Here is a 9130-nt window from a genome sequence, read left to right as displayed (position 1 = left end):
AAAATGGAGGCAATAATAGGATTTATCACACTGATTGCTGTGAGGGCTAAACAGAGTCGTGTTTGAAAAGTCTCAGCAAAGTGTCTGGCACGCAGTCCGTGCTCAGAACTGTCACTAGACTCCCTTTGCTGGAACCGGCAGGGCCAGGCAGTACAGCTGGGGACACGGGGGTGTGGGCACCCTCACAGGGGAAGGGGTCCAGCCGCTGTCTGAGGAATGGACTTTGTGTCCACTGTGAGTTCTAACTCACTTCCCAGCCTCGAGGTTGATTGAGGAATTACAAATGGCTGGTAGTCTTCTTACCACCTGCGTAGAATCATAAGGGAGTGCTGGGTTGGTCCTCTGGGCTTGGCACCCTGGGATAGGAATGCTACCTCCCTGGGGGCAGGATTTGGCAGCTCAAGACGGGCTCACTTTGGCACCTCCAACCGAGAGGGAGGATGGCTAAGCTGTGGAGACCATGACCTGGCTCTCCCCCTAGTGCCAGGAGAGAGCGTGTTATCTTTGGGCCCAGGCGGTCTGGCCTGGGTCTCTGGGCTGGCACTGTATGGGTACTGCCCTGGCCCCAAGTCCACTGAAAGGAGTGGGCTCTGGGCAGAAGTGGCAGCCGTTCAAGTGGACGCCGGCCCTCCGAGCGGCTGGGAGTGGGACCATGAGCAGGGGCTGGGGCTGGCTTTCTGGTGGTCGTTGGCAGGTCCAGGGACTGGGGTGCAGGGTACCGAGCCAGGGGGCGGGGCTGGGGGAGGGAGAGCTGCGCATCAGGTTGGGGCTCTGCCCTCGCTGGAAACCCCACCCTCCTGCCCTGGTCGTCACGGTGCCTGTGGTGGTGCAACAAGGAGGGGCCTCCCCCCCTTGCGGGGGGCTGTCCTGTGCCCTCCCTGTCCAGTCTCCTTAGCCTCCTCTGACCCCCTGCTCTCTCAGGCAGCTGGGCTTGTGGCCAGGCCGGGTGGAGCTGGGTTGGGGACAGCATCCTCAAGGTTCAGAGGTCCTTACCAAGGGGCAGTAGGGAGGGGAGGCCCCCAGATCATAGTAGGGGGCCTGGGCGGGCAGCTTCTGCAGTTCTTCCTCTTCCTGTTGTGGATGCTGCTTCCCAGGCTCCAGGCAAAGGATCTGGAAGAGAAGGGGCTAAGCGGCTGCACGGACTCTTGCACGGGCCTGCTCCAGGCGGCCCTCCTGGAGGGACGTGGATTCCCCTCCTAGGTTCCCATGTGCCCCCATCCTGCATTCACCACTTTGGCGACATCTGGGAGGCACAGGGCAGCCTGAGCCGTTGGCTTTGCAGGCTCTTTCTGACCAGCCTGGGGCCACGCATCAATGGTTATTTTTAAATGAATGATCTGAGAGGTAGAGAAAGAGGTTCCCCTCGCGGGGTGGTGGGGGGTGGCCTGGGTAGGAAGGGTCCTAGTGTGTCATTTCTCAGGGTAGAGGAGGGGAAAGCCCCGACCACGGTCTCTAGCCTGGAGCTGGCCTTGTTGGAACTGGCCAGGGCTAGTGGTGCACTTGGGACTGTCCAGGAGTTCATGGAGTTGGGAGGGCTCTGCCTTCAGGTTGGGCCCCTGCCCTGAGCCCCTCTCCCATTTTTTCAACCCCCTCCCACACTCGAGTGACCCAGGCCCACCTGGATGTCCTCAGGTGCAAGGTGGCTCTGCCTGTTGGGAGAAGGCTCCAGCTTCTGGGCGAAGGGCAGGGTAGTCCTGGGGGAACAGAATGAGGCTCACATGGGGGTCTCTGCCCCAGTCAGGCCACCTGACAGTTACTGGTCCCGGAGGCCCCCCTGCAAGGATGGCCCCGGGCTCAGGAGGCCCAGGTGGCCTCCTGAGTGGCCAGAGATTGGGAGATGGTCACTCAGCGTAGTGGGATGGAGGCTGATAAAGCCTCTCCCATCTTCCCAGCCTGTCCCTCCCTCCAGCCTGGGCCCAGAGCCAAGTAAGTCAGGTGTCCTAGGTTGAAGGACAGTGGGAAATCCACATGGGCCCTCAGCGGGGGCTGGGACCAAGGCGGGGGGACTGAGGCTTCAGGTGCAAAGCCTATGGGGGCGCTGTAAGTCTCAGTCATCGCGATAAAGAATGTTTTAATGCAATATTTAAAAAACCAAAATGAATGCAAAAATCGATGATGAACAAAATATCAACATTTTAAGTAAAGACGAGGTAAGTAATAGGGCCATGCCAAGCCATATCAGAGCCTGAGGCAAAAAGAAAAATCAGTATTACTGATCCTGTCTTTATTTAAAGTGTTGATATTTTGTTCATTGTGTATTTTGGGCATTCATTTGGATTTTTAAAAAATACTGCATTAGAGTATTATTCCTCACAATGATGGAGGTTTCTGGTGCCTCAGTGAACTTGGTGTCAGAGGTGAGTGTGCCACTCAGCTCACCCTGGTCCAGCTGGGAGAAGGTGAGCTTGTGTGAGGCATTTCACCTCTATGCCTCAGTTTCCTCACCATAAACCGTGGATTATAATCGCACACGTACTTCTCAGAGTTGCTGAGAGGATAAAATGCATCTTCGTAAGCCAGCGTAAACGTTGGGAGGTGCCTGTGCGCAGTGAGCTATCTGAAGGCTTCAGCTCTACTGCAGGAGGGTTAGGGTCCCCCTCCCGCCTCTCTGGTGGCAGGAGGAGGAGACAGAGCCTTGGGGGGTGGGGTAGCCCTGAGCCCCTTACAAGTCCGGGTGCTTCAGCAGGAGCCCATGGGGGTGGGCAGCGGGTGGGGTGGGGGAGGTTTGGGGGTACAGAGGATGGGCTGGTTTGCACTCACCCGCCCCCGTCCACCTCCAGCCTGCTCTTCTGCTGCCAGTGATACAGAAAGAAGACAGTAAGAGCCACACTGAGGATGAGGACCACGGCCACCGTGCACCCCAGGAACCTGGCCATACTTCCTGGTCCCCCCTGGGGGAGGGGTTTTTCTAGAACCAAGAGACCAAGGCAGAGAATGAGAGAGTAGGACAGAGGGAGACATAGAGAGAAGAGAGGGAGAGAAAGAAAACTTTTGGAGTCAGAGAGGTGGGCAAAAAGTAAGAATCAGAGGCTGAGGCGGTGTCCTGCCCTAACCCCTTCACCTGCAGCTCCCCTCCCCCTTCATGCTCCAGTTCTGGGGGGGCTGTCCCAGTTAGGGCAGGACAGACCTCATATGCTGGCTCCCCAGGGCCCTGTAATCCCAGCCTCTGCTCTGATCTTGGGATCTGGGGCATGGAGGTGGGAATGGGGGCTGGGGAACACAGGCCAGGCTCAGGGGTGCTCAGGGGTGGGGGTCCCCACACCCTCATTCCATCTCTGGCCCTGCAGGGAAGATCTCTGTTGAGGAGTTTAATTTCCTTCCCCTTCCTACCCAATTAAACAGGCAAATGAACTAATTGGTGCTTTGCCCTCCCAGCTCTGGAGAAAGTGTGAGGATCTGGGGAGGGGAAGATGGGAGCTTGAGGATGAATGGGGATCCTTGGGGGAAACCTAGTCTGTCCAGTGCCTGAGAAGCTGAAAAACACACAGGGCTGGAGTCTAAGGGGAGCGGACTAAGCCTCCCGCCCCCGCTGTCTGGACCCACCTGGGCGTTGCCCCGGGAGCCCTGGCTCCATGGGTGGGAAGTGGGGCTGGGGTAGGTGGCAATCCCTCTCAGTTGCTCTCTGATGACCTGGGCAAATCACCCTGTCTCTCTGGGCCTTGGAAAGAAAAAGGCCTGGGAAGTTGTGAAGTTTTGTCGAATGATTTCTCAGCCTGAGGGGCGGCCACTGGGGGAGGTCCCTGAAGACAAGGACACCAGAGCTGTTGGAACTGAACCTGTGGCCAGGGGCACGTGCTGCTTTCTGGCCAGCCCTGCCAGCCCAGGCTTGGAATGGGAAGCCGTGGATGGCTCCAGGCCTTTCCCTTCCCTCCCTCTGCTGAGCTCCATTTCTCACCTCTGACCTTCCCAACACCGGGGGAGGAAGGGACTGAGGAGAAAATCATATGCACTCCCTTCCCTCCTTCCTCCTCACACCGTATTATACGTAATTAAACAGGAGAGCACCTGAATAGAGACGCTAAATTGAAGTTTGCAATAAACATCATGGAGCCAATTTCCTAAAGCGGGGTTGACAAGCACCTGCCTCTCTCTGTCTCTGTCTCTCTGCTCCATTCCAATGCCCTGAAGGAGTGGGTGTCTGGCAGAGTCCTCCGTAACAGATTGGCTCCCAGTGAATCTGCAGCCCCTCTGGCCGGACTCCTGACCGTGACTGGAACCTGCAGCCTCTGACTCTGCCTCTCCTTTGGTTTAGCAAGCATTTATTGAGGATCTACTGTATTCCAAGACACTATTCTGACCCTGAGCAGCAGAGATGCATAAGTGCACATACCCTGCCTGGCTCCTGAAGTTCACGTTTTTCTCCTGCCATAGCCAGCTCAGCTGGGTGGGCCAGCCCTGTGTGGGATCCAGGCGGGAGGGAAAGACAGCTTCACGTCAGCCCTTTCCCTCAGCTCCCTGCTCCCGGGTGCCCTCTCCCACGCTCTCTCATCCATCACCCCTTCAGTGACTCTGGGGCCACTTCAGCAAGACAGGGAGGCCGCCATCCTTCTAAGGGGCCTTATAGCATGCTTACAATGCAAACAATAATATACGCAAATGAGTTTGTAAAGGCACTAATGTGGCCATTAGAGCAATCAAGGGCCAAAAAGGGTGGGATACTGCGGGCAGGGCCTCAAAGGTGCCAGGGCCAGAGTGGATAACTCTGATTTTGTTCCCTCAAATCGCCCTCTCTCCATGTCCCTCTCAAAATATAAGTGCAAATTCCCTTGGAGGCCCTGGGCCCTGCCTGCTCCACACGGAGGGCCCCACCCTGGTGGAAGAAATACTGGTGGAAGGAAAATGAGAGATGGGGAAGAGAAAAGGGGAAGGCAAAGAGGAGAATCATTCTGAAGTCTCCAACACATCAGGCACTGCCCAGCACCTTGGCTGATTTGGGGTTAGATCCTCACATCAAGCCTGCAAAATTAGATAATGCTATTCTCAGTGAGCCAAATGAGGTTCAGAGAGGTTAAGTGCTTCGCCCAGGGTCACCCAGCTTGTCAGTGGCTGAGCAGCCCTGGAACCTGCATCTGCGTAACATTCCCCAATCAGGCCATGGGGTCTTCTTAGCAGTCCTTGGTCCCTCACGTGCATGGAGCTGCCACCCCCTCTCCCTTACAAGACACAGCCCTACCTATCCCCTCACTCCCAGTTGCTTTGTCTCCAGGCCTCCTCCCCCTGACAGCTGTGAGGTGGGGGCCTGGCACTGACTCCAGCTGGAGCCCTGGAACTGAGCCCCCAGACACTCTCTGGTTACACCGGGAAAAATCCGTTCCCCTAGCCCCAGCTCCACAGGATTTAGGGCAGGACCAGTCACCTGCAGGTAGCCGGGCTGGCCAGGGCTGGAGCATAGGGCCTGGGAGAGCTGGGAATCAGGGTGTGAGGGAGAGGGGGGCAAGGGGCCTCCTGGGAGCATCTCCTGTGAGCTAGGATGGGTGCTGGGCTGAGGTTGGTCACATTGGCTTTGTTCTACTAAAAAGGCTCAGAGAGGTTAAGTTACTTGTCTGGAGTCCCACAGCCAGGAACTTCACAGCTGGAATCGGATCCAGGTCGACTTCTGAAGTCCCTCTTTTCCCTATTCTGTGAGCAGGGGCTGGTTGCTTTGCGTCCCGGATGCAGAGTCGGCATCTGTCCTGGCTCAGGCTTCAAGGATGGCCCCCAACCAACTCCTTCTTACCTGTCTCTGGGGTCACACCAGTGATATCCCCTATACCTCAGTGCTCTCACCTGTCACTTGGGGACAGCGTGCCTGGTTTTTGGGTCCCTCAGACTGAGAAACTGAAATCCCCAGTTGGGAAGTAAACACAGACCTGGGTTTTGGCAAGGGGGCTGCAGGCCAGTGACAGTCAGGAGCTTCTTGGCTCTTCCTGGAACCAGACCAGCCCGCTGCCCTGAGGCCCCATGGTGGGGGTGGGAGGAGCTTTAGGTCCCACACAAGGGTCCAACAGTCTCAGTCTGCTTCTCCCTACCACCCCGCTTCTCAGCCATACCTCGTGGGTCCTGAGTCCCAGCCTTTGCTCAGTGATGGACAGTGGACCCAGACATCCTGCTTCACAGCCTGCTCACTTGCCTACCTGTTGTCCCCCGCTCAGTTCCATAAACACATCCCAACACCTTCCATTTGCCACGCACTGTGCCAGCTGCTGGGGTTTCTACCCCCGGCTAACGGGGAAATCTGACATGTATACAGAGACTCTATTTTATGATTCATGCCCCAAGAGAAGTCTGTCCAAGGTCCAGGACAGGTGTAGGGAAGAGAGTGATTAGTTTTGGGAGTTCTTGGCTTCACAGATGAGGGGCCTTCTGAACAGGGTTTTGAAAGCATAATAGGAGTTCTCCAGGAGAATAAATGGAGAACATTGTAGGCAGGATAAGGAGTGTTGCAGGGACACGTGTGTGAGATGTGGGGTGTATAAGGGAAATTCCAAGCATTGGCTATGTCTTGGAAATTGGGTTCAAAAGAGGATAGACAAGGCATGAATCTGGGGAGAGGTATGTAGGGAGTGGACCTGGCTCAGAGGTTAGGTTTTATCCATAGGTAATGTAACCCCTCTCTTCTGCTGCCCCTGCCTGGGGACAGAGATGCCGCTTTCTCAGGAGCTGGACTGACCCAGGCTCTCCTGTGGGCTGACCTTCCAGGGCTCCTTGGGGAGCACTTGGCCCTCCTGCCCACGAAACTGTCCTGGGTCGGTCTGCTGTCTGCTCGCCTTCTGTGGCACAGGCCGAAGAGGTGTTTCCGGGGGACCAGTAGCTCAGAGGAAGCTGGGTGTCTGGACTCGGCGCGGATGCTGGTAGGTAGGATTGGCTGTGGGTGGGGCTGATTTCACTGCCAAGGGCCCGCCCACCCACCGGGTCAGAGTCCCTCTGGCCGTTTCTCCAGCCCAGGGGTGTGGGAGTGGCTCCTTCCTGCTGGCCAGAGGTGGGCAGCCAGGACTCGAGTCCTTGTGTTCAGCTTGCTCCAGCTCCTGTCTCTCTCTCATTTCAATGCTTTCTTCCCATGACTCCAAGTGGGGCGGTTGCTGCACCATCACACTGGGGGATTGTGGGAATATCCTCTCTCCTTGCCCAGGAGGGAATACATCCCTCTCCTCCCCTGCTCAGTCCATATAGAAAAGCACCCTTTCATGTGCTTTTTTGTGACCCAGGTGGTGAGGGAGCCCACTCAGAGGCCTGGAACTGAGTGAGTCACAGAGCCCTTTCCTCAGCTCGATGCAACCAGCACGACTACCTGGCCAGCACGACTCAGACTCAGCCAGGCCTCTGCCTTCTCCTTGCCTTGGGCTACAGGCCGAAGAGGCTGACCGTAGGAGCTGCTGGGAGACCCTGCCTCCCTCTTCCCTGAGGTGGGCTCCTGGTCATTCCCCCTGCCCTGGGCTGGGTTGCCCTTCGGCTTTGCGTCTGCCCTGGTGGGTTAGTATTAGTGCAGAAAGCCTTTGACCACAGAATTTTCTCTGGTTCTGCACTCAGGTGGAGGTCAGTTTGCAATCACCCTCTTTGGCCCCTCTGGATGGAGACCGGGGGCTCTGGGCTCTGCAGCCCTGCCCTCGTTTCTCCCTCACTTCTGACTTCCATGTCATCTGTCTGGAGCACACATGAATTATGGAAAGTGTTCAGCACTGTGCCTGGCCCATAGTCAATATGTAGTAAATGGCTGCTATTTTTGTTGTTAGCTACTCCATAAATGCATATTGACAGTGGTGATGATGTTGGTGATGATGATGTTGGTGGTGATGATGTTGGTGATGATGATGTTGGTGGTGGTGATGTTGATGGTGGTGATGATGTTGATGGTGGTGATGATGTTGATGGTGATGACGAGGTTGATGGTGGTGATGATGTTGATGGTGGTGATGATGTTGATGGTGATGATGTTGGTGGTGATGATGTTGATGGTGGTGATGATGTTGATGGTGGTGATGATGTTGATGGTGATGATGTTGGTGGTGATGATGTTGGTGATGATGATGTTGATGGTGGTGATGATATTGGTGATGATGATGTTGATGGTGGTGATGATGTTGATGGTGATGACGAGGTTGGTGGTGATGATGTTGGTGATGATGATGTTGATGGTGGTGATGATGTTGGTGATGATGATGTTGATGGTGGTGATGATGTTGGTGGTGATGATGTTGATGGTGGTGATGATGTTGATGGTGATGATGTTGGTGGTGATGATGTTGATGGTGGTGATGATGTTGATGGTGGTGATGATGTTGGTGGTGATGATGTTGATGGTGGTGATGATGTTGATGGTGATGATGATGTTGATGGTGGTGATGATGTTGATGGTGATGATGTTGGTGGTGATGATGTTGATGGTGGTGATGATGTTGGTGGTGATGATGTTGGTGGTGATGATGTTGATGGTGGTGATGATGTTGGTGGTGATGATGTTGATGGTGGTGATGATGTTGGTGGTGATGATGTTGATGGTGGTGATGATGTTGATGGTGATGACGAGGTTGGTGGTGGTGATGATGTTGATGGTGGTGATGATGTTGATGGTGATGATGTTGATGGTGGTGATGATGTTGGTGGTGATGATGTTGATGGTGGTGATGATGTTGGTGGTGATGATGTTGATGGTGATGACGAGGTTGGTGGTGATGATGTTGCCACTTCTCCCCTCTCTGGAGTCCTGGCTTCTTCCCTGAGCTAGCATGCTGGGCCAAATTACACCTGTGGCCACCTTAGCTTACTATCATATATATGATACCATACCTGTATTCCATGTGCTTTTACTTAAATTACCTCATTTGATGCCCCCACCCCATTGCCTCTGTTGACAGATGTCTAACTGAAAGCTCAGAGAAAGTTAATAAAATGCTCAAGGTCATACATCTCACTGATGATGGAAGTGAGGTAGGAACCCAGGTGTCCGGGTCCTCAGTGCAGAGCTCTGAGCGGCCTTGATGAGGAGAGACCTGTTCATCTGCGGGGGAAGACAGGCCAGCTCCTTCCTGAGTGTGCCACTTACTTAGCTGTAGAATCTTGGGCAAGTCACTCCAATTCTCTGAGCCTCATCCATAGAATGGGAACCACAACAGGGTTGTTGTCAGCTGTAAATGAGCTAGTGCGTGTCAGAGCC

At 55.0% G+C, this 9130-nt stretch overlaps 1 protein-coding gene across 1 annotated transcript in view; it reads right to left on the bottom strand.

The window, feature by feature from the left end:
- Window positions 1-972: 972 nt before the first annotated feature.
- Window positions 973-9130, bottom strand: part of NECTIN1 (nectin cell adhesion molecule 1) — a 90218-nt gene continuing 82060 nt past the window's right edge. The window contains exons 6-8 of the mRNA XM_032641583.1: window positions 2761-2908; window positions 1619-1694; window positions 973-1110 (exon numbers count right to left, since the gene is read on the bottom strand). Coding sequence (XP_032497474.1) covers window positions 973-1110; window positions 1619-1694; window positions 2761-2908 — 362 coding nt within the window. The remainder of the gene's footprint in view (window positions 1111-1618; window positions 1695-2760; window positions 2909-9130) is intronic.

This window comes from Phocoena sinus, chromosome 8, assembly GCF_008692025.1.
Source record: "Phocoena sinus isolate mPhoSin1 chromosome 8, mPhoSin1.pri, whole genome shotgun sequence".
NCBI classification, from domain to species: Eukaryota; Metazoa; Chordata; class Mammalia; order Artiodactyla; family Phocoenidae; genus Phocoena; species Phocoena sinus.
This window is presented reverse-complemented; position numbering and strand designations above follow the sequence as displayed.